The sequence below is a fragment of the Oryctolagus cuniculus genome, chromosome 1 (assembly GCF_051225735.1).
Source record: "Oryctolagus cuniculus isolate XC-2025 breed Fujian yellow rabbit chromosome 1, ASM5122573v1, whole genome shotgun sequence".
NCBI classification, from domain to species: Eukaryota; Metazoa; Chordata; class Mammalia; order Lagomorpha; family Leporidae; genus Oryctolagus; species Oryctolagus cuniculus.
The window spans coordinates 227317333-227342776 of NC_142867.1; the positions used below are offsets into that span (position 1 = coordinate 227317333).

The 25444-nt window shown below is 41.7% G+C and overlaps 1 protein-coding gene across 12 annotated transcripts in view; it reads left to right on the plus strand.

Annotated features, from left to right (window-relative positions):
• The window catches only part of RABGAP1 (RAB GTPase activating protein 1), a 190091-nt gene that overhangs the window by 127141 nt on the left and 37506 nt on the right, over nt 1-25444 (plus strand). For all 12 annotated transcript variants that reach the window (XM_008273353.5, XM_008273352.5, XM_070056574.2 and 9 more), the window contains one exon: nt 22888-23001. In XM_008273353.5, coding sequence (XP_008271575.1) covers nt 22888-23001 — 114 coding nt within the window. The remainder of the gene's footprint in view (nt 1-22887; nt 23002-25444) is intronic.

Here is a 25444-nt window from a genome sequence, read left to right on the forward strand (position 1 = left end):
AATTACAGGCATAGAAGGCTTGAGCAACGATACCGGTTCAGATGAATTTTGTAAACTTTATCATATTTAATCCTTCTGATGCTATATTAGCTAGTAACTATTCTTAACCCCTTTATACAGATAAAGAAACAGACTTAGAGTTGTCAAGTCCCACAGGATTTTTTTTTTTTTTTTTTTGACAGGCAGAGTGGACAGTGAGAGAGAGAGACAGGGAGAAAGGTCTTCCTTTGCCGTTGGTGTCGCTCCCCCTCTTCATGGAGGAACGACACTAAACCCTGCCTAGGCTTCATATCCGAGTCACGGCACCATTATGTCGCTCCCCCTCTTCGTGGAGGAACAACACAGGACCCTGCGCTGTTCTTTCGTCTGCTCGGCCCTCCCCGGGTTTGCTGCTGGTTCTTCCCGGGTTGGCTACTATCCCTTCCACCTCCGTGGAAGGGCAGTTCCCCCTGGCCGCTTTCCCCACTTCCGCAGGGGAGCAGCACACCGCCGGCTGGTTCTCTCGGGGGCTGCACAGGTGTTCCTTCAGCTAGATGTTCCCCTTAGATGTTCCTGGTGCATGCCGTCTCTCTCCTCCTTTATAGTCCTCCTCCGCCAATCCCAACTCGGCTGCCCACACGCCGAGTACGCTGCTCTCCTCCAATCAGGAGCAAGTCCTACAGTTTATTGGTTGAACTGGAGGCAGCTGTGCAGAAGCTGTTTACTTCTCTCCCAGCGCCATATTGTGGGAGAGCAGATGCATAGAATAAGTCTTAATTCCAGTAACTCAGTCTAGTCCGGATTGCTCCCCACAGTTGGTTCACCCTCCAATGGCCGCCGCGGCCGGCGCACCGTGCTGATCCGATGGCAGGAGCCAGGAGCCAGGTGCTTTTTCCTGGTCTCCCATGGGGTGCAGGGCCCAAGCACCTGGGCCATCCTCCACTGCACTCCCTGGCCACAGCTGAGAGCTGGCCTGGAAGAGGGGCAACCGGGACAGAATCTGGCGCCCCGACCGGGACTAGAACCCGGTTTGCCGGCGCCGCTAGGCGGAGGATTAGCCTAGTGAGCCGCGGCGCCGGCCAAGTCCCACAGGATTTAAAGCCAGGTCTTTCTCACTCCAAGTCCTATATTCGTATATCATTAATTCTCACAGCAAGTTATTTTTAATAAGGAAACAAGATTGGAGAAGTTAAGAAACTCCGAAGGTTACACATGTGAGTGATTCAAATTCCATTCTTTGACTCAAAAGCCTGTGTCCTTTAAAAAAATTTTTTTTGCTTATTTTTTGGAGAAACACAGGGGCAGGTATGAATATGCTATCCACTAATTCACTCCCCATATGCTTGCAACAGCTGGACAAAGCCAGCAGCCAGGAACTCAATATGTGTCTCCTATGTGGGAGTCAGTAGTCCCACAATGGGTGTGAAGTTAACCCGTCACCTTTGCCACCTTCGCTTTCCAAGGTCTGTGTTAGCAGGAAGGAAATGGGAGTCAGGAGCTAGAACTGAGTATCAAACTGAGATACTCCAATAAGATGTGGGTGTATTAACCAGCACTTTAACTGCTAGGCTAAATACCTAGCCCCTTTAAAAATGTATTTAATTTAGAGACAGACACAAATTAACTGCTGCCTTCTGTTTCACTCCTCAGACGCCCACAAAGGCCAGTGCTGGGCTGGGGCTGGGGCTGGGACTGAACCTAGAGCCAAGAGCCTGGAATCTAATCTGTGTCTCCCACGTGGATGGCAGGAATCCAATAACTTGAGCCATCACCACTGCCTCCCAGGATCTTCATTGTCAAGAAACTAGAATTGGGGACCAGAGCTGACAGTTTATTGGTGTGAAATGCGGGTGTCTTAACCACTAGTAGGTGTTTAACCTACTCCCAAGCCTGTGTCTTTACGATGATATTAACTAACTCTTAGACTTGAAAAGCATATGACAGACTTCCTACTAAAATAGCAGATTGAATATGCATGTCCATTTCTGTTAACTCCAGAATAAATAATAGCAAAGATGTAATATATGGGCAGAGAGAAGGGGAGCAGAGATAATGGCAGATGAATGACACCCACAAAATTTGAGAATTTAGAAACCCCATTGACAGTTGACTCAACAGAATCGACAAAAATGAATCCTAAAGGGTGAGGGACAAGAAGAAGCAGGTTGATTTATCCATAGAATCCAGTCACTACTTGGGGATTTGATTTTCAGGATGGCCACCATAAGCATAGAGTAGTGTTGTCATACAGTTGCTGGATCAAGATGTTGTCTGATGTCTGGGTCCTGGTTTTTGTGTCCAACACAGGAGAAATTTCAAGGATGAGATGTAGGTAAAGATTAGAAGAAAAGCAAGATCTATTTGTGTGCAAAGTGTAAGTACATACTGGAGAAGGTGTGTAAGCATATGGCAAGAATAAGCTACACTCAGTGAGGTTTGGGGTTATCTCTACATGACCTGGAAGCCTAGTAGGTGGCATCTGAGGTGGATCTTAAATACTCACAGGGAGCAGGGTTTGGGGCGGGATTGAGTACCACCTTGCCCTGTTTTGGAATTCTCGGGACTGTGGTGGCTTCAGGTATCAGTGTGGTAATTTTATTTTAACATTATAATTAATAGGTACAAGTCACTGTAGGATACAGTTGGCAGTCATGTTGGTTATTTTTGGTTGACGCCAGTTCTGAGCAGCAGTTTCATGGAAGTTGCAGTTTTCCACTGCCCAGAAAATAGCTCCTCCTTGCTAGCTACCTCCTTATCTCTGTCAGTATGAATTTGCATGAAAATGAGAACACCATCACTCCCCATCTCCACTCTACCTTGATCCCCATCTGAAGCTGGCCCAACCAGGCAGCTGGTTGGTTTTTCACCTTTCTAGCAGAACTCCAACTCTTTGGAGAAGTTGAACCACAAATACTTTGGATACCAGGCATAGCTGAGGATGAGACTGAAGTACTTTGTTGAAAACATATGAGTGTCAAGAGAAAGTTTGTATGTTAAATAATCAACCCCTTTGTCACACTACACTCTTCAGCTGGTCTTCAGCCTTTCACATTTGAGAAAATAGGACTGCATTCTGGGGACTACACATATATTTGAGAGACCACAGATGAAACAGCCACATCACCAGCCCGATCACCTTCAGGTGATGTCTGTCAGTCAGCAAATACCATGCATACAAAGCTTTCAGTTATTTTTATTGCTGTTCTTTTACTATTAACAGACAACCAGAGAGGAATTCGAATTATTGTGGATGTTTGTTGGTAAAGATGTGCATGTTGGATATATTTCTTTAGAAGGCAGCATAGGAGTGGATTAGGCTGTGGGAAATTAGACTAACTATAGTCTGGTTCTCTTCTTGGTCCCTCCCTCTTCCTTGAATGCACGTGACATCAGTTATCCAGTCATACAGGAGTAAAGGAACCCAAAAAGGAGTTGATGTTTTTCATAGCCCTTTAGATGTCGCTTGGGATGCCTGCATCCCATGTAGGAGTATCTTGTTCAAGTCCCGGCTCCTCTGCTTCTGATGTAACTTCCCACAAATGGGCATCCTGGGAAGCAGCAAGTGATGGTTCCAGTACTTGGGTCTCTGCCACCCACACAGGAGATCCCAGCAAGATCCTAATAAAGTGACCTATAGTTCATCAAACAGTGTATGACATGAGGGAGCCTTTTGCAAAGTTACTAGCATTTTTGTTAGATGACCATGAATGTTATCATCTAATGAAATATTTACTGGCTTGTTAGAAAGGGGTTGTATTGGCTTTGAGCAAAATACAAAAGTAATAGTCTTTCCCAAGTAAAACTTGAAGTTCTGAGTCTGTCATTTTTAACAATACTGAGATGAAGTGAATTGATAAAGACAGTATTTGGGAAGAAAAGCAAAAGTTACAGCACTTAGGCAGCATTATTTATTTCTGAAATTTCTTCCAAAAAAGCTGAGGAAACCCCCACTGTGAAAGCTATTTATTTATAGCTGGACCATTTTTTTAAAAAGTTTAAAGCCATTTGTGGGTTTCTAGCTTCATTGGCCCCTGGGGAGCAAATCTGACTAAAAAGCCATTTTTCAGTTTTAAAAATTCCCTTTCTTCATGACATGATACTGCTGGGAATTGAAACCATTCCTCCTTAGGTTATTTTTTTTTTTAAGATTTTGTTTATTTATTTGAGAGGTAGAGTTCAGACAGTGAGATGGAGAGACAGAAAGGTCTTCCTTCCGTTGGTTCACTCCCCAAATGGCATGGGCTGGAGCTGCACCTATCCAGAGCCAAGAGCCAGGTACTTCTTCTTGGTCTCCCATGAGAGTGCAGGGGCCCACACACTGGGCCATCCTCCACTGCCTTCCCAGGCCACAGCAGAGAGCTGGATTGGAAGAGGAGCAGCTGGGACTAGAACCGGCGCCCATATGGGAAGCTGGCGCCACAGGCGGAGGATTAACTTACTGCGCCATGGCACCAGCCCCTCCTCCTTAGGTTATATTAACAATATGTAGTATATTATTTTATTGAGGATGCATATTGTAGTTTGCAAAGTTAAAACAAAAGTTAGCTCTCACTATAGCATTTACTCAAGAAATATTAATCTCTGAATCTAGGAAGGACCCTCATCTCTGAATGAAAATTACACTAGCCATGGATTCAAGATCAAATGTATGTTACAGTAATAGTAAGGGTCTTTAAGTTGTTAACTATTACTGTAATTAGTGTATACTCTTGGATTTTTTTAAAAAATTATAATCTCTGAAATAAGAAGATAGTAAAAACACTAGAGTTTTGTAGCCCATAGCCCTTGATTTTCTACTTTGTAAAATGGAGTAGTATTTCTTAGAATTATTGTAGAAATTAGATATTGTCACATCTGATGTATGTAAAATTGTGCTTGGTGGTATCTCAGAAACTCAGTAGATAAATTGCTGCTATTATTTCTTTGTCACACAAAGGTCAGAATTTTGGTGCCTGCAAATTGGCACCATGTGCACAGGAGAGAGGCTCTGGGTAAACATGAAGTGGCCTGCTATGCTCCCTTCTATCAGAGATTATAAATTTGTTATGTCCTACCTTGATGATTTGTTCCCTAAACTAGTTTATGTATTTTGTCTGCTTCTACAGTGTGTGTTCTAAGAGGATTAGTTCTATACAATTCTTGGACATTGAGAAACACAATGTTTCAATGAACTTTTATCAAGGAACTAGTCATTGAGGCTTACAGTAACAGCTTTAAAAGTTCAGAAGTAGAAAGGAAATTTGAGACTAAAGTGGTAAAAAGGTGTCACTTTAATTGAACTTTAGAAGATAATTGGTTTCAGGGTGTGCATTGTGGCACAGCAGGTTACGTTGCTCCTTAGACAGCCGCATTCTGTATCAGGGTACTCGGAATCCAGTCTTGCCTCTGTTTCCAGACCAGCTTCCTGCACCTGGGGGCAGCCGGTTAGGGCCCATGTACTTGGGTTTCTACCACCCACATGGCAGATTGGGTTGCCATGGGTTGCCCGGCTTCAACCTTGCTGGGCCTCAGATGATGCATGCATTTGGGGAGTAAACCAGTACACGGAAGATCTCTCCCTCTTCCTTTTTCTCTCTCTCTGTGTGGAATGGGGTCTGTCTGTGTGTCTCACTCTGCCTTTAAATAAATAAATCTTAAAATAAAAAGTGATAGCTGCAACAGCATAACAATATTACAGCAGCACTAAAATTTTATTTTAAAAATTAGTTGGTCTTTGGAGGAAAATAAAGTTTTGAAAGATAGTATTTTTAGTTTCATAAGCCTGATTAAGGGGACCATTTGTATACTTATGGAATAAAGAAACCGTGAAATGTGTAGTGATTAGAAGTGTGTGCTTGAAGGCAGACAACCTTCTGGGTGAGGCTTGTTGGAGGGAGTAAACAAATGAAAGGAGTGGTCCTAGAATACCTTCATTAGTTTGGTTTTGGTTTTGGTTTTGTTTTTTTGTTTTTGTTTTTGACAGGCAGAGTGGACAGTGAGAGAGAGAGAGAGACAGAGAGAAAGATCTTCCTTCTCAGTTGGTTAACCCCCCAATGGCCGCTGCGGCCGGCGCACCATGCTGATCCGAAGTCAGGAGCTAAGTGCTTCCTCCTGGTCTCCCATGTGGGTGCAGGGCTCAAGCACTTGGGCCATCCTCCACTGCCTTCCCCGGGCCACAGCAGAGAGCTGGACAGGAAGAGGAGCGACTGGGAAAGAATCCGGCGCCCTGACTGGGGCTAGAACCCAGTGTGCCGGCGCTGTAGGCGGAGGATTAGCCTATTGAGCCACGCTGTCGGCCCCTTCATTAGTTTTATACTGTTTGTACTGCTAGGAAGATTGAAGGATGACATTTTGCCTTAAAAAAGAATGAAGAAACCCAGTTTGCCCAGTAATTTATTTTTTATTTAGAAACATTTTTTATTTGAGAGGGAAAGAGCTTCTATCCACTGGTTCTTTTTTTTTTTTTTTTTTTTTTTTTTTTTTTTTTTTTTTTTTTTTTTTGACAGGCAGAGTGGACAGTGAGAGAGAGAGACAGAGAGAAAGGTCTTCCTTTTGCCGTTGGTTCACCCTCCAACGGCCGCCGCGGCCGGCGCGCTGCGGCCGGCGCACCGCGCTGATCCGATGGCAGGAGCCAGGAGCCAGGTGCTTTTCCTGGTCTCCCATGGGGTGCAGGGCCCAAGCACCTGGGCCATCCTCCACTGCACTCCCTGGCCACAGCAGAGGGCTGGCCTGGAAGAGGGGCAACCGGGACAGAATCCGGCGCCCCGACCGGGACTAGAACCCGGTGTGCCGGCGCCGCTAGGCGGAGGATTAGCCTAGTGAGCCGCGGCGCTGGCCTATCCACTGGTTCTTGACCCAGATGTTCACCACCCCAGAACTCAGTCCAGGGCTCCCATGTTCATGACAAGAACCTAACGTCTTGAGCCATCACTGCTGTCTTCCACAGTTTGCATTAGCAGGAAATGGAAATCAGGAGCCAGAATTGGGGACTGAACCTGCTACTCTTAATGTAGGAAGGGAGTTTTCTTAATTACTAGGCTTAAGTGCTCACGCCAACCAAAAAGTTTTTTGAATTTTATTTCTCTTTATTTATTTATTTGGAATGCAGACTGACAAAGAGAGACAGATAATCTCTGTTAGTTTACTCCTTAAATGCTAGGGCCTGGCCAGGCTAAACCCAGAAGCCCAGAACTCTATTCAGGTCTTCCAAGTGGACAGCAGGGACTTAAGTATTTGAGCACTATTTGCTGCCTTCCCAGGAAGCACATTAGCTGGAAGCCACATCAGAACTGGAGTGAGAACTCCAGCAAAATCATAACCACTGCATCACCACCAACCACTAACTTTTCAAGTTGCTGTTTCCTAAGAATTTTAAACAGAAAAACACAAAAGGGGTTTAATTCTAGGAGTGTGTTTTAAGGTATTACTACCTATATATAGACTAGATAGATATGACACAGATGTAGACTTGGGTTAAGAGTAGTTCCTATGTGTAGAAGTGACTGACTGCACCACTGTTTGGGACACCTGCACCCCATGTCAAGGTGCCTAGGATGCAGTCCTGCCTCCACTTCTGGTCTGGCTTCCTGCTGCATCCAGGGAGGCAGCAGGTGGTACCTTAAGTGTATGGGTCCCTGATGGCATCTGGGAGACCTGGCTGGAGTTCCAGGTTCCTGGCTTCAGCCTGGCCCAGCCACAGCTATCGTGGACATTGGACGTTCATTATAGACATAATTCTTTAGGGAAAAAAACATAAAATCTTAAAATTGAGCTTTCTTCTATTTGGACCCAAAACATTATTTTTGCTGTAGAAAGACATAAGTATTTGGGGGTGGATGTTGTGATGCTGTGTGTTAAGCTGCCCTCTGGGACACCTGTATCCCATATCAGAGTGCCTGATTCAAGTCCTAGCTACACTGCTTCTGATCCAGCCATCTGCTAATGTGATTATGGGAGGCAGCAAGTGATAGTACAAGTGGTTGAGTCCCTGCCACTGAATTATGGGCTCCTGGCGTCAGCTTGGCCCAGCGTTGGCTGTTGCAGTCATTTGAGGAGTAAACCAGTAGATGGGAGATCTCTTGCTCTTGTTCTCTTGCTCTCTTGCCGTGTCACTCTGCCTTTCAAATAAATAAATAAAAACAGAATAAATGTTGAAATCCTGACTATATGTCTGTCATCAGTGAGTATGTGTATGAATGCAGACCTCTTTGAGAATTCTGAATGTAGTTCAACAGTTGAGTGATGAAAATATTTTGTGAATATTCCAATAGATTCTCATTTCATGTTGTTGTTATAAGAGCAAGAATTGTCATAGAATCATAAAGTTATATATCTAGTCACATTAGAGCTGCAATATATTTTCTTAATCCATAGGCACACTTAAATCTCTGACTTAAGGCAGTTATTTTCAGAAGCAATGATCTTTTTTTGAAGTAAAATTGAGTGTGTGTTAAGCATTATCAAACATTCATAATTGTGTGTATGGTGTATTGTGGGTAATTTTGAAAATGTATTCCTGGCCGGCGCCGCAGCTCAATAGGCTAATCCTCCACCTAGCGGCGCCGGCACACCGGGTTCTAGTCCCAGTCGGGGCGCCGGATTCTGTCCCAGTTGCCCCTCTTCCAGGCCAGCTCTCTGCTGTGGCCCGGGAAGGCAGTGGAGGATGGCCCAAGTGCTTGGGCCCTGCACCCGCATGGGAGACCAGGAGAAGCAACTGGCTCCTGCCTTCGGATCAGCATGATGAGCCAGCCGCAGCGCGCCAGCAGTGGCGGCCATTGGAGGGTGAACCAACGGCAAAAGGAAGACCTTTCTCTCTGTCTCTCTCTCTCACTATACACTCTGCCTGTCAAAAAAAAAAAAAAAAAAAGAAATTGTATTCCTAACATATGCTTTACAAAGTCCTAGGCAAATAATATATGTCAAATTTTACCATAACATGAAGCTATTTTAAGCTGTACTAAGAGCATTTAATATGAAATTTACTTAGAAATATAAATAATAGTTATCTTCTCTGAATTATACTTTTACATACTAATATATTTCCTTTTTTAAAGATTTACTTATTTATTTATTTGAGAGGCAGAGTTACAGAGAGGGAGAGGCAGAGAGAGGTCTTCCATCCACTGGTTCACTCCCCAAACAGCTACAACAGCTGGTGCTGGGCCAGTCCAAAGCCAGGAAGGTTCATCTGGGTCTCCCACGTGGGTGCAGGGGCCCAAGCACTTGGACCATCTTCATTGCTTTCCCAGGCCATTAGCAGGGAGCTGGACTGGAAGTGGAGCAACCTTTACCTGTTACACCACAATGCTGGCCCCAGGGATGACTATTAATATTATATGAAATAAGATTTGTGATAATGATCGTAAAATGAAGAAAGAAAGGTATCTTAGTGTGTAAAGGATATAATGTGGAAAATCTTTATGGTAATACTTGGCATCTAGTTAGGTGCTATGTAAATGGTAATTATTTTACATTTAAAAATAGAAAATATATTTGTTTGCAACAGCAAATCAAATTTGATTAACTCTTTGAACTCTCAACAATTGACTATTGTCAAAAAGAGAAAGAAAGAGCTATTTGGAAGTCATCACAGTTACTAAAAACACTTGTTTGGGCTGTGACTTACAATTTTGAGTCTTCTAATTTAGCTGACTCAAATTATCCCCCCTCATCACCTTGTTAGTCAAAGTGATACTTTCTACGTTCACTGTGTCAAATGACAGTTCTTGAGTATTTTCTGCCCCTTGGGCCTCTTGATAGGGATTGCTTTGAAGGAAGATCAACAATAGCCAAGTAGGAAAAGGCCGACAGTGAGGTCAGCAGTTATGCCTTATCCATACTTGATTCGGGACAGTTGTGCCAAACATTGAATAATTTTCCTGTGGGAAACTTGAGCCCTAAAAGGAAATGAACATAGCTAAAGGACTGCATATCACATGGGACTTAGATTTATTTTTAGAAGGGCACTATAATGCCATATTTGGATTGAAGCAATGTGATAGCAGCACACTAGTAATGTTATTAAACTTAGAGCCATCTTTTCTGAAGAAATCAGTCTTTTTCTATTATATTGTATGCTATAGACAAAATATCTTTACTAAAACCATTTAATAAAGTTTCCAAGCATGTACTAAAGTTAGAGGTACTTATCTGGCTTATTGAGCAGACTTACTGAATCTGGTTTCTGTAATAAAGATTCTGTGGCTGTACATCTCATTTCTTACAGTTGAGGTAAGTTGTTTTCTTTATTGGGAAGGGAAAAGAGGCTGAGGAAGGAGTAGAGACATTTGAGTTGTTACAGGAATTTAATTGTCTTGAAATGGAAGAGCTCCTTACTAAATGAGACAGTGATAACAAACACAAACGCCTCTGAGGAATGATTTAAAAAGAAAAGTAAGATAATCAGTAAAGGTATTTTATACTGAGTTCTACAGCATTTTGATTAGTATGGCTCATAGGCTAGAAAACCAAAATAACACTCTTATTACATCGTCTATATTTTGTGTCAGTTTTTCTGCTTCCTGATTTATCTTTGTAATTTCATTTGGTTAAAATAAATTATGATATTGATAACCTACACTAGATTACTTAATTGTGTACTGTCTGCAGGTAGATCCCCTACAAGTCCCAAATAGGAAAACCTGCTAAATAGACATTTGGCCCCTTGAGTTTTCTCCCAAGATGGGAAATATGCCAACATTGTAAGTTTCAAATATGGTGGGAAAGAGCTACCACTGATGGTCAAGGACTTAGGCTACCTCATTTCCATGTAGTATCTGATTTGCTTCTCATAAACCCTGTGAGGCAGGGACAATTGCATAGATTCTGTAGATGGTTATATTGAGGTTCAGATTAGTTAAGTCACTTACCCAGGGTTACACAATTTGCTAAGTTGGGGGAGGCAATATTCAGAGACAGACTGCCTGACCCTAGAGTTTCTGTTATATCTTTCACATTGTGATCTAAGTAGAATACCTAAATTCCCTCTTCTTGTCTTTGTTAAAAGTTCAATTCCAGTCTTCACATTGTGGCCTGATTCTTCTGTTACCTCCAAATTCATGGAAATCTAATTCCAGTCTGCTCTGTGTTTGATGTGTGGATCTTTGGAATAGAAATTTTAACACTTTAATTACAGAACACCTGTACAATATTTCACTTATTTAAGTATATAGAGGTCAGTTTCCTTCTGTTGGTCCAGTTGTTGAATTCTGTTATTAAGTATTAATCAGTGGTAATTTTACTGTAGTCACTCTTTTTGCTTCCAAGAGTTAGCAGTTCACCAAGAGAAATATGCAAAGCAAAAATCTACCTACAAGTTCAGTTTCTACTAAAATACCTGCTGTTGTACTGGTGTGGAAGAACAGTCTTGCAGAACAGAGCTTCCATGATTCCTAGCTGGAAGGGATAGTTACTGAGTTGAAGCGCAGTGGTGCCAGTCACAGGAGGACAAGTAAAAATGTGTTTGCGTAGGTACACATTTATGTTCTTGAATGCTAAATTGAAGGTGAAGGTGTCTGTTAAATGTGTCCATCAAAGTGTTTTATTTCTATATTCTTATTGATTTGACTATGAAGTTGACTTAGGGTTTTTTGTGTGTGTGTGTGTTTTTTGTTTGTTTGTTTGTTTTGTTTTTTTTTTGTTTTTTTTTTTTTGTTTTTTTCTGACAGGCAGAGTGGACAGTGAGAGAAGAGACAGAGAGAAAGGTCTTCCTTTGCTGTTGGTTCACCCTCCAGTGGCCACCACGGCTGGCGCACTGCGCTGATCCGAAGCCGGGAGCCAAGTGCTTTTCCTGGTCTCCCATGCGGGTGCAGGGCCCAAGCACTTGGGCCATCCTCCACTGCACTCCCGGGCCACAGCAGAGAGCTGGCCTGGAAGAGGGGCAACCAGGACAGAACCCGGCACCCTGACCAGGACTAGAACCTGGTGTGCCGGCGCTGCAAGGCGGAGGATTAGCCTATTGAGCCACGGCGCCGGCCCTTAAGGGGCGTTATTTTATAGAAATATGCCATACTTGATATCACTGAGGTGGTGTTGTGGTACTTGTCAAAATAGAAAAATGTAGATAAGTAGACTTTGAAAATAGAAGTAAACAGGAAAATGATATACACAGATACTCAGGCTGTCTGAGGTTTTGTATTGTGTAAGACTGAACTGCAGATTCAGTTCTGAGTTTCCTGGAGGCCAAAACAAAAACGGATGCTGGATCATTTTCCATGGAGGAAAAAGAATACAGAATTCTTTAGGAGAAGCTCGCTCTTTCTTTTTTCTTTTCTTTTCTTTTCTTTTCTTTTCTTTTCTTTTCTTTTCTTTTCTTTTCTTTTCTTCTTTCTTCCTTTCTTCCTTTCTTCCTTTCTTCCTTTCTTCCTTTCTTCCTTTCTTCCTTTCTTCCTTTCTTCCTTTCTTCCTTTCTTTCTTTTTTTACAGGCAGAGTTAGAGACAGAGAGAAAGGTCTTCCTTCCATTGGTTCACCCCCTAAATGGTTATAGCAGCCGGCGCACTGCGCCGATCCAAAGCCAGAAGCCAAGTGCTTCCTCCTGGTCTCCCATGCGAGGGCAGGGACCCAAGCATTTAGGCCATCCTCCACTGCCTTCCCGGGCCACAGCAGAGAGCTGGACTGGAAGAGGAGCGACCGGGACAGAATCTGGCGCCCCAACTGGGACTAGAACCTGGTGTGCCGGTGCCACAGGTGGAGGATTAGCCTAGAGAGCCGTGGCGCCGGCCAAGAGAAGCTATTTCTTATAGGGACACCAAGTAATGTGATAGAGGTATCCTTACCACCATGAAATACAAGGCTTCAGTAGCAGGTGGTTTTTTTAAATATGGTCTCAAAACATACTTAACACTACAACTCAGTGAAATAATGGATGAGAGACCATGATGCTGCGGTATAAAAATACATCTGTCTTGTAGTCAGCCCTAATCAAAGAGTAAAAACCTGGAATATTTAAAAGAATACTAAATGTTTCTAAGATTTGAAATGAGTAAGATGTTTCTGGAAGACCAACTAACATTTAGAGAAAATGCCATTTCTTTTCATAACTTAACGGAAGAGCCACATCTTGACATTTTACTCACTTTGTTTTTTATGTTTCAGAGCATTGTATATTCTCTGTCTAGTTATTAGGATCTGAGTTTTTGTCCTTTTTTGTAGATGCTAAACAGCCTTCATCCAAAGAAGCACTTTCACATGATTTTAAAAAAAAGCCCATGTTCAGAGTCTGTGTCGTGATGATTTTAGTTGTAAGACTCCAGAGGAGAAAAGCAAGTTTTTAATACAGTAGGAATTAGAAATGCTACTCACTACTGATAAGAGACTATTTGTGCTTTTACAGTATATTAACTGAAGCCAAGAATGTGTCCTAGAAAGCCAGACCCATTGGGGTCCAGTCCCAGCTGTCTACTTTCTACCTGTGTGATTTAACATTTTTCCTCATTTGTGAAATGGGAAAAATTATAGTACCTACCTCAGAGGATTGTTAAAATATATGTACGTATTATCACTTAATAATTTTTAAGTTGGGAAAGTGTAATAATAGGAGATTTAGATTAAATTACTCTGAATCTTACTGTCTGTCTTACGTACCCTTGAGAATTAATTTATTCAGCAAGTGTTTATTGAGTGTCTACTGTGTGTGTCTGGTGCTCTTGACCTTTCTAATGAATCTGTGAAAAGCCTTGAGTATTCTTAGAAATATCCACACAGGGGCAGGCATTGTGGCATCACAGGTAACACTGCTGCCTGCAATGGCAGCATCCTATGTGGCACCAGTCCTGCTCCCTGCTAATGGCCTGCGAAAAGCAGTGGAAGATGGCCCAAGTGCTTGGTCCCCTGCTACTAATATGGGAGTCCTGGAAGAAGCTCCTGGTTCCTGGCTCCTGGCCTCAGTCTAGCCCATCCCTGGCCATCGTGGCCATCTGGGGAGTAAACCAGCAGATAGAGATCTCCCTACCCTCTGCCCTCTTCTTTCCCTGTAGCTCTTTCAAGTAAATAAATAGATATTTTTTAAAAAATGGTGCACACAAAACTTTGTATATAGTGTCAGAAAATTTATGGTATCCCATTAAGTCTGTTTATTAGCTCTTAAGCTAAGAATATTGTCTGTCCCTTTTTATTTTGTCAGAATTCCTGTGAGGCATTCCTTAAGGTAGGTACAGGTTTTGATTGTAGAAAACAAAGCTGTAAGAGACAAAGTAATTTTTACTATTTTTTCCTTTATCACTTGTTTTTGGCTCTTTCAAATTAGAGTGCTGTTACATATGATATGCACAGCTGAAATAAATTTCCAGGTTTTGCAATTTTGCAGGGCTGTTTTGATCTTGCTCAAATGTAAGAATGAACACCTGTTTTTATAGGTTTACCAAAGTCTTACTCTCATTTTTTGTTACTTAATCAATTCTATGTCTAAACATAAAATGAAATTACGTATGACAAGAGTGGTATGTAAGTAAGAATGATTTTTGCCTTAGAGAATTTTGTTTTGTTTTTTAAAAGATTTATTTGTTTATTTGAAAGGCAGAGTTACAGAGACAGAGAGGTCCATCCCACTGATTCACTCCCCAAATGGCTGCAACTGCTGGAGCTGGGCTGATCCAAAGCCAGGAGCTTCTTCCAGGTCCCCAACGTGGGTATAGGGGCCCAAGTACTTGGGCTGTCTTCTGCTGCTTTCATAGATGCATTAGCAGGGAGCTGGATCAGAAGTGGAGCAGCAAGGACCAAAACTGGTGCCTATATGGGTTGCTGGTGTTGTAGACAGTGGCTTAACCCACTGTGCCACAGTGTCAGCCCCCTCAGGGAGATTTTCAGTCCTCATTTACTTTGAGGCATGATATCCTTCAATTTCCTTCTCCTCCTTTTGGGTATTTAGAGGATTTTTAAACCTAAGTCTTTAAAATCACTTGACAAGCCATGGCTGACTTTTTAAAAAAAATGTAACCCAAAAAGTGTTATTTTATTCATACAAATTGTATTATAAAGATGTATCATGATAGAATGTTTGGGAATGGATTTTGGTATTATTTTCATTTTACTCTGTTAAGAAAATGTTACTTGGTGACTTTTACTAACACGTTTGTAACTCCCCAGATTAGTCTGAAGAATGACCTTTCTCTGGGCAAACACTGCCTTGGCATAATCTCCCTAGCACTGCTGCTTTCTCATGGCAACCTTCCACTGCAGTTCCTTTGTTTAGGTACTTTCTTTTTCTTCCTGCCATTCTTGGCTTTCTATTTTTCAACTTAAGTTTGCGAAGAGTATGTATTCAGAGGATTTCCTCCAGTTCCCAGTACCTTGTTAATCCTGAGAAGTTACCCAGTGGGCCAATTCTCACAGTAAGAGATAAAAATAGTCATCCAGAAAGATTACAAAATATGGTACCACTGTGATTTGAACTAATGGGCAACTTTTAAAACCAAGATAGAAGAAAACAGCACAAATGTTACTATTTCCTTGGATTTTTGCCTGCACAATTTTAGAAGAGCCTTAAAGCTTTGAGAAAATAACAAAGCCTCACCATTGCTTTATTCTGTACACTAAGAAAGTGTCATAATTCCTGCCAAGAAAGAAGTCACCTGCAAATCAGCCTGATGAACAGAGCTCACTTCTGAGTACCATCGAGCATATAGCCACAGTCTTTAGTTCAGCAGTCTTACTCCACAAATTCAGTTCAGAATTTTATTGAGGGCCTTAAATAAGTCCTGGTATGTGCATTTGGCTGGTTTTACTCTAAGTCTAAATATCTGTGTTGCATAATAAGGAGGTAAAGGCTATTTTTTCTTTTAATATACTTCACTTTGAGTGACAGTTTTAGATTTATACAAATATTGACAAGGAATTCCCAGATATTTTGTTATAAATTCTATTATTAACATCATAAATTGCTGTACTACCTTTATTAGAATTATTGATCCCACATTGATATATTGTAAGTCACCAAAATCCGTATCATTCAGATTTCCTTAGTATTTAATGTCATTTTTCTGTACCAGGAATCTACCCAGGATATTGCCTCAAGTTTAGTACTCATATCTCCTTACGCCTTTCTTGGCCTTTCCTTGTTGTTGATGACTTTGATGGTTTTAGGGAATACAGGTCGGGTATTTTCTATACTGTCCCTCAAGTGCAGTCTGTTTGGTGCTTTTCTCATGCGTTGGAAGTGTTGGGGGGAAAGAACACAGAGGCGCAGTGCTGTTTCCGTGACAGCGTGTGAGGGGTACGTGCTGCCAACATGACTGATCATCATCTGATTGAGGTCAAGTCAGGCTTTGCCGTTGTGAAGTTGTTCTTTGTCCCAGTCCTGTTCTGTGCTACACTCCTCTGAAGTCAGTCACTCTGTCCAGCCCAGACTTTAGTGGCGGGCTGTGCTCCTTTTCCCTGAGGGTGGAGGATCCTCAGAAGTTGCTTGGGATTCCTCTGCAGGGGAGACTTGTCTCTTCTCCCTGTGTATTTATTGACTCAGCCATTTATTTACATTAGACTCCTGTATATTTTCTTTATACTTTCAGTTATAAATGAGTACCACTTTGTTTATTTGCTCAAATTGTGCGACTTCTATCACTAGGAACGCTTTGAGTTGGCTCCTGTGTGTCTCTGACACACTCCTTTCAGTGTAGGTTTGTTTTCCTTGTGGTGGAGCAGCAGAGGTGAGCACTGTTTTATTTTCTGGACCAAATGATGTTCTTGGCTCATCTTGTGTATTTCCTTCCCCAGTCCTAGAATCAACTCTGGTTCATTTTCTTACTACATGATATTGAAAACCAAGGTCTAAATGCTAGGTGTGCTTGTTGCTTCTAGATACTATTGCAGTATAATTTACATACAGTAACATTAAGGGTTCTGTTTGAGGAATATTGACAGTTGTAAATGTCTTTTAGCCACCAAAGGAAAAGTAAACATTTCTATCATCTCAGAAATTTCTCATGTACCTTTCTGTTGGATTTCCCACTACTGTCACCAGGGTAACCACTCTGATACCTGTTACCATAGGCTTTTGTTCAACATTAAGATAAATAAATGTGTATTTGTGTATGCATATATATATGTGTAAATGTTCATATATATGTATGAGTCAGAGAGCCAGATGGAGAAGAGTCCTGTTGGCTGGTTCACTCCCTTAATATCTGCAACATTTCTGTCTGGAGCCAGAAACTCCACCTAGTCTCCCACATGGGTGGCAGTGACACTGCCATGTAATGTACCAAGGTGGTTGGTTGTATCATTTTAGATGCCCATTAACAACAATTGAGAGTTCCAGTTGTTTCATAACCTCACCAACATGTGTTATTTCTTTTTATTTAGTGTAATTCATGTGTGTCTGTGTGTGTGCTTAAAATTTTTGAATTGTATATAATGTTTATTTTACTGCTTGAAATGTTAGGGACCTTGTGCTACTATGATTATGCCATTTAAATCTTTACTGTATTGCATATACAGTCTTTTGAAGAACTGACTTGTAAAATGCAGCAAACATTTTAGACAATAACAAGAAAAAAGCATATATTCCAAGGAATGTAGATTACAAGTTATTGCAGCTTATTTGGGACAGTTTGTGCAGACAAAACAAACAGTATGTCAGTATATTTAAAATCATAACAAAAATCATCTCACTGGTTATGTTGTCCACGGCAAATTACTGTACTGTATATTTAGAGTTAGGGTTGGCAAACTGCTGTTTGGGGACCAAACTCAGTGTGTCTGTTGTATGTGAAATTCAGTGTTATTAGAACACAGCAGTGCTCATTTTACTTATCTCCAATGATTGTTCTAAGGGAGAGTTGAGTGATTGCAGTAGTTGATGGCCCAGAATATCTTACAGACTGGGCCTTTACGGAAAAAGTTTCTAGGTTGTCAGTACTCCACAATCCAGTGGCATCTTAGTTTCTTACAGAGTTGAAAGAATTTTTTCTTGGAGGCAGATGAAGCAGTTAAAACAAAACCAGATGATCAAAAAACACTTCTGCCATAACATTAGTAATTTTCAGAATGGTAGTTTTGCCCTTTATAGCCTTGTTCTTTGGAGGTTTCCATCTCTGCCTTGTTCCTTAAGTCCGTTTGTAGACTTGTTATCTGTTAAGCCATCTTACTACAGCCTGAGTGAAAGAATGTATTTGGTTCACTTGATCCGTGGAGCCACAGATACTGTTATCCAGCATGTGTGGCTCCAGCGAGCTCCCTACATCACCTGTGTCTGTCTTTAACTTCTTAGAAATAAAGGGAATAGTTTCTGTGTGGGAGCAAACTGTTGAAATCTTTACTTAATGTATACTAAGCTGATCTTCTGTATATTAAGAGAATCAAAAATGAATCTTGATGTGAATGGAAGGGGAGAGGGAGTGGGAAAGGGGAGGGTTGCAGGTGGGAGGGACGGTATGGGGGGGAAGCCATTGTAATCCATAAGTCGTACTTTGGAAATTTATATTCATTAAATAAAAGTTAAAAAAAAAGAAATAAAGGGAATACACATTGTTTAAAGTTTAATTTTATAAGCACTTGGTTTGAGTATTTTGCAAAAGCTCTTTGCTGGATTGTCTTAGGAAGGAAACATCCATAATATTGCTGCATTTTGTTTTCAGAACCTTTTCGCATTTAATGATGTCATTCTGAGAGGAACTTACTAAATTCGTCATTGTTAGAAATTCTGGATCATTTTTATACAGCTTGGCCTCTGGCTAGTTAAATGGATTTATTCCAAGTTCTGCAGCATATTTCCTAAGACCAAATATTTTAAGCAAGTGGTTCACATGGAACTCCTCTATTTGTTATCATTCTTGAAGGCTTCAAAAATCCAGCATGTGAATTTTCAAACTGACCTTAACTCAAGGACATTTTACCCCTCGTTCTCGGATGATTGTCATGATCAGCAGATGAGGAATACCACAGGGATGAGAACTGATGAGTGAGAGAATGTTTTCAGGTTTTTGTTAGTTTTAAATCCTATTCTCTTAACGGTATCCTTTTTCAGGTTTTCTTCTCCATCATCATTCTAGTATGAGTGATACAGCTGATATAAATATTCTGAATCTTGGCCGGTGCCGCGGCTCACTAGGCTAATCCTCCACCTAGCGGCGCCGGCACACCGGGTTCTAGTCCCGGTCGGGGCGCCAGATTCTGTCCCGGTTGCCCCTTTTCCAGACCAGCTCTCTGCTGTGCCCCGGGAGTGCAGTGGAGGATGGCCCAAGTGCTTGGGCCCTGTACCCCATGGGAGACCAGGAGAAGCACCTGGCTCCTGCCATCGGATCAGCGCAGTACGCCGGCCGTGGCGGCCATTGGAGGGTGAACCAACGGCAAAGGAAGACCTTTCTCTCTGTCTCTCTCTCTCACTGTCCACTCTGCCTGTAAAAAAAAAAAAAAAAAAATTATGACTTCCCATTCTTCATTTGATTAAGTTACTATCTTCAGATTGGTATTTCTCTGGTAATAACCTTTTCGTTTACTTATTTGCATTCATATATTTTCATTTGTTAATAAGGCAGTTCACGTTTTTGTCCCATTTTATTAATTTTTTATTTGAGCACCCCTTCTCTCTATATATTGAATACAATTCCTTTCCAGATGTATGTACTGCTCGCCTATTTTTCTTTTTAAAAATACTCATTTACAGGTCCGACGCCATGGCATAGTAGGTTAACCGTCTGTCTGTGGTGCCAGCATCCCATATGGACACTGGTTCAAGTCCCAGCTGCTCTACTTCCAATCCAGCTCCCTGTTAATAGCCTAGGAAAGCAGTAAAAGATGGCCCAAGTGCTTGGGCTGCTGCACCTGCATGGGAGGCCCAAAAGAAGCTCCTGGCTTTTGCAACCATTTGGGGAGTAAGCCAGAGGATGGAAGGTCCCTCCCTCCCTCCCTCTCTTTCTCTCTCTCTCTCTCTCTCTCTCTCTCTCTCTTCTCACTGTCTGTAACTCTGCCTCTCAAATAAATGTCTTTTTAAAAATATTCATTTATTTATATTTATTTGAGAGGCAAAGAGACAGAGAAATCTTCCTCCCACTAGTTCAATCCTCAAATGCCCACAACAGCCAAGTCTGGGGCCAGACAGAATCCAGGAGCACAGAACTCAATCTGGGTCAAATACTAGGAATGGAATCACTAGGTTATTATAAGTCTGTGTTTAATGTTATAAGAAACTACCAACTCTTTCCAAGAATTTGTATCATTTTATATTTCTACTACCAGTGTTTGGGAATTCTAGCTGTTGCACATCTGTGGACTACACTTGATGTCTTTAATTTTAACATTTGGTGGGGATGTTCTAGAATCTCATGGTGGTTTTAATTTGTATTTCCCAATGACTAATAAGGTTGATATATTTTCAAGTGCTCATTTGTCATGAGTATATCTTATGTGAAGTATCTGTTTAATTCTCCTTTTATTTTTTGTTTGTCTCATTTTAAGGGTTATATATTCTGAATACAACTCCATTATGAAATTGTTTTATAGATCTTTTGTGCTAGTTTGTCATTGACCTTTTTTGTTGTTACTGTTAATTTTTAACAGTGGCTTTTGAATTGTAAGATTTTTAATCTTGATATAGTGGCCAGTTCATCTTTTTTTTTTTTTAAGACTCAGGGCTCATAGGACACCTAGGTAGCTCTGTAGGTGTCTGTTTATCTTCTTCCTCTCCAGTCCTCTGCCTTACAAATTATAGCCACTTTGCCTTCCTCACAATTTTACTCTTGTCTCTCCTCTCTGCTTACAGGCGTCCCTATTCCTAACTCAGGAATGTGCTGCCACCTTGGAGGCAGCTACCATGCAGTGAGCTGCTACAGTCTTGAGTTTTACCTTAGATTTTTTTCCTTTTATCAAGGATTACTACAGTACTGAGCTGTCTTAACTATTTATTAAGATTATGTTAATAACTAATAATTACATATACCAATGAAGCTCTTTGGGGGCCAGCACTGTGGCATTACAGGTAAAGTTGCTGCCTGCAGTGCCAGCATCCCATATGGCCACCAGTTTGAGTCCTGGCTGCTCCACTTCTGATCCAGCTCCCTGCTATGGCCTGGGAAAGCAGTAGAAGATGGCCCCAAGTCCATGGACCCCTATACCCACATGGGAGACCCGGAAGAAGCTCCAGGCTCCTGGCTTTGGATTGGCTCCTTTGTGACCATTTGGGGAGTGAACCAGTGGATGAAAGACCTCTCTCCCTCTCTCTGCCACTGCCTCTCTAACTCCGCCTTTCAAATAAATAAATTAAAAAAAAAAAAAAAAACTCTTTGAAAAGCAGTTTGGCAGTGTCTTTGAAGATAGAAATAGCCAACTTGTTAAGAAAGCGTATAGACTTTAAAAGTCAGTCAGATCTCACAACCATAAAATGTTTGTGGTCCTGGGAACATTATTAGCTCAAAGACTAGAGAAATTACTAGATAACAGAAGTTTTCAGCGTAAAGCAGGAGTATGGTATTCTAGGTGGGTGTGCTGGTGAATGGTCTCACCGAGGAGGATCTTAACTATGTGGTTAACTAAGTTGCCTTAACTATGAAGACAATGCATTGTTATAGTAGAAAGTCATGTTTCTGTGCTTTAATTTTTCAGCATGTGGGCAAATGAAATTAGACAAGGGGAAATTGTCGAAATAACTTTGTGCTTGATGTTTTATGAAGGATTGCTGATGTTACTGCTATTTGTGCAGTTTTAGTTAACTGATTATAACTGAGAAGACAGTGTTCTCCACTGGCAGAAGTAAAGGCTATTTTCCAGTAGTCTGAATCTCTTGGCATTTATTGGTCTTGTTTTATATTGAATTGATTACTGTGTGCATTCTTAGGCCATTTGCTCCTAGGACAAATGGCAATTAATGGACTTCTCTTTTCCATTTGAGAACTGATACATGGGCTTCATGCCAAAGGATTCATTAAAACAGCAATTCATGGATCCAGGGTCTTTTGTTTGGGTGGTTGTGGGCATTTATTTATTTGAAAGTTAGAGTTAGCGAGAGAGAGAGAGAGATCTTCCATCCACTGGTTCACTCCCCAGATGGCCGCAACAGCCAGGGTTAGGCCAGGCTGAAGCCAGGAGCTTCTACCTGGTCTCTTATGTGGTGGTGGTGGCCCAAGCTCTTTGTCCATCTTCCACTGCTTTCCTAGGCATATTAGCATGGAACTAGATCAGAAGAGGAGCATCCAAGATATGAATCATTGCATCTATGGGATGCTGGTATCAGGTGGTGACTTAACCCACTGGCCACAATGCCAACCCCTGTACCCGGTTTTTTCTAACAGCACTTTGTAACCTTTTTTTGAAGTTAGCTTGAGTATTTTTCCATGGGAAATTCATTTTTAATCACACGCTTTCCCTCTTACAATAGAAAGGACACCAGCTATACATCTTTGCTCCAGAATAGAATGTTCCATGAGGTGCACTGAAAGAAACAGGTGGTTCCCTCTTCTCCCCCTTCATGTGTAGTTGGTCCCCACAGGGGCAGCAGCTTTGGGTAGGCACATGTGTATGGATGTCTTTGCAGCATTCTTTTTATTTAATTACTTTATTTATTTATTTATTTATTGACAGGCAGAGTGGACAGTGAGAGAGAGAGACAAGGAGAAAGGTCTTCCTTTTGCCGTTGGTTCACCCTCCAATGGCCGCTGCGCCAGCGTGCTGCAGCCGGCACACCACGCCAGGTGCCAGGTGCTTCTCCTGGTCTCCCATGGGGTGCAGGGCCCAAGCACTTGGGCCATCCTCCACTGCACTCCCAGGCCACAGCAGAGAGCTGGCCTGGAAGAGGGGCAACCAGGACAGAATCCGGCGCCCCGACCGGGACTAGAACCTGGTGTGCCGGTGCTGCAAGGCGGAGGATTAGCCTAGTGAGCCGCGGCGCCGGCCGTCTTTGCAACATTCTAAAGCATGTGGAGGAGAGGACCTTTGCTACACACACCTGAGTAAGTGTTTATGTGATTGACCCAGCTAAAGCCTCCTCTTTCCTCATGTTTCCACAGGAGTCCCCGCAGGACAGTGCCATCACTCGGGACATTAATCGGACATTCCCAGCCCATGACTACTTTAAGGACACAGGAGGAGATGGGCAGGATTCCTTATATAAAATATGCAAGGTATTTCATGCTTTAACGATAAACAACTTTAAGTAGTGGTCGTGATTCTGGTTCTTTGATGCTATATGAAAGATAACTGCAGAATGTAATTTGTATTTGATGGTCACGAGTGCAAAAAAGGAGAGAGAAGACTTTGTAAAATGAAAGCTAACAACACAAGTTTAGACTCATGAAAGTCTGAGAAATAATTTACAACAAAATGGCAGACTTTTTTTTTTCTCTTCTTTTTTAATTAGGGTTTCCAGGCCCCATATTTGGACTTTCAGAATCAGTTTTATGTTGTCAGCCTCTAACTCTGTGCCCCTGCAAGCTGCGCGTCACTATTCCCAGTGTCTAAGCAATGAGAGCGGCGTCTCAGTTACCGTGCGGCAGTGGGAATGCAGCCCTGCCACGTCATACATGGTGCTGAACACCGGCTCTGTCAGAACGTCTGCATCTGAGCACCGTAACAGAAGTCGTTACGTTTCAGTGGCTCATTTGTAGATTTTGGTCAGTCAAAGCTATAAGGAATAAAAGGAGAAGTTGGTACTAGAGTTTTCCAACTTCACCTCTCCTCAGAACTATTCTGTAGTGTTTTTCCCCAAGTATCTATGTAGCAGCTTCTGAGTGGTCAAGTACAAACCATACATGAGACATGTTCTGTGAGAACTTAGTATTGTGATTGAGAAGGCAAAACTTGACTATTGTTCAGGACAGGCTGCCAATAAAGGATGGGCTCTCAGTGATAAAGTAGATGATGTAAACTGTAATGACTATTAGTGTTTAAAGAATTATTCCCTAGGTTTAATTTTTAATTTTCCCGTGGGACACACAAAACTATGATTTCTGTCCTAATCTTCTAATCATCCTTTGCAAGGTACTTCACAGCTGTGTTTCCCGTTGAAGCAGGCACTTGAGCTGACCTTCACCTCTTCCCAGAGCAGAACCCCATTTTCACTGCCCCTGGTCCTTCGTCCCCTAGTCCTAACTCCACTGAACTCTGCTAGTTCCTATATCACGATGCTCTTCCTTGCAGCACTCTCGAGTTGTTTTTGACTTTTTCCATACTGATTATGCTTTCGTCTCTGCACTTCTTCACCAACTCCTTCATTATTTTCTGTCTGACTCTTTACAGAAATTACAGACATCATGACCCTAAATTCTGTAATGTGCATCTCTAGAAAGTAACATCATTACCCATCTAAACCATCCAGTACCCACTCCATAGTCAGATTTCCCTAAATTTTTTATATGATTGGTTAGAATTAAGATCCAATAGGATCTACATTACATTCAGTTGTTGTATCTCTTAACTAAAAACGGTCTTCCTTTTTTCCTCCATGTTGTTGTCTTGCTGAGGATATAATTATTTCTGTCAGTTTTCTTTGGCCAGATTGGTTTTCTATGATCGCTCTCATAGCTGTCGTTTTCCATCTATTCACTGCCCTGCTGTATGTCGTAATCTTATGTTGCTGACTCTTATAAAAGCTGCCTTGAATTATCTTATTTTTGGTTTCTAACCTGTTTATTATTTGTTCCACGTTGGCCCCAGAATTAGGTTGTTTCTGTTCTTCACAAAAGTATTTAGTGCTGCCTTATAACGCACAGAATGAAATAAAAAGTTCTTGGCTCATTTTCTGATTCTAGATTCCAAGCTTAGCACTGAATGCATTTTATAATACATGCAGGTTTATCCCTTACTTCTTATTCCCTAGATATTTTATGCTTCAGCGACATTGAACTTCACACTGTACTCTGATTAATTTGTCTAACTTGCCCCAGTAAACTGTAAAGTTCTTAAGGGCAGGAATCATTTCTTACATATGGTAGCTTCTGTGGCACTTGGCACAGAGCTTAGCAGATAGTAGATGCTCCTTAAGTATTGATGAATCACTGAAATACCATTTTTCCCCATGTTTTATTACAGCCCTCATGAACCTTATACTCCAAAACATTTCCCAAATGTGTCATACTTTCACCCCTTAAATACATATTTGCTGGGATTGGTGCTGTGGCATAGCAGGTAAAGCTACCACCTGCAGTGCTGGCATCCCATATGGACACCAGTTCAAGTCTTGCTGCTCCACTTCTGATCCAGCTCTCTGCTATGGCCTGGGAAAGCAGTGGAAGATGGCCCAAATTCTTGAGCCTCTGCACCCACATGAGAGATCTGGAGGAAGCTCCTGGATCCTGGCTTCAGATGGGCGCAGCTCTGGCCATTGTGGCCAGTTGGGGAGTGAACCAGCAGATATATGACACCTCTCTCTCTCTCTCTCTCTCTCTCTCTCTCTCTCTCTCTCTCTCTCAGCAGATATATGACACACACCTCTCTCTCTCTGCTTCTGTCTCTCTGTAACTCTGCCTTTCAAATAAATAAATAAATTTTTTAAAAAAATACATACTTGCAGTCCTTAAGTATCTTAGCCTGAAAAATAACACTCTCCTCCATTTTATTTTTTCTTTT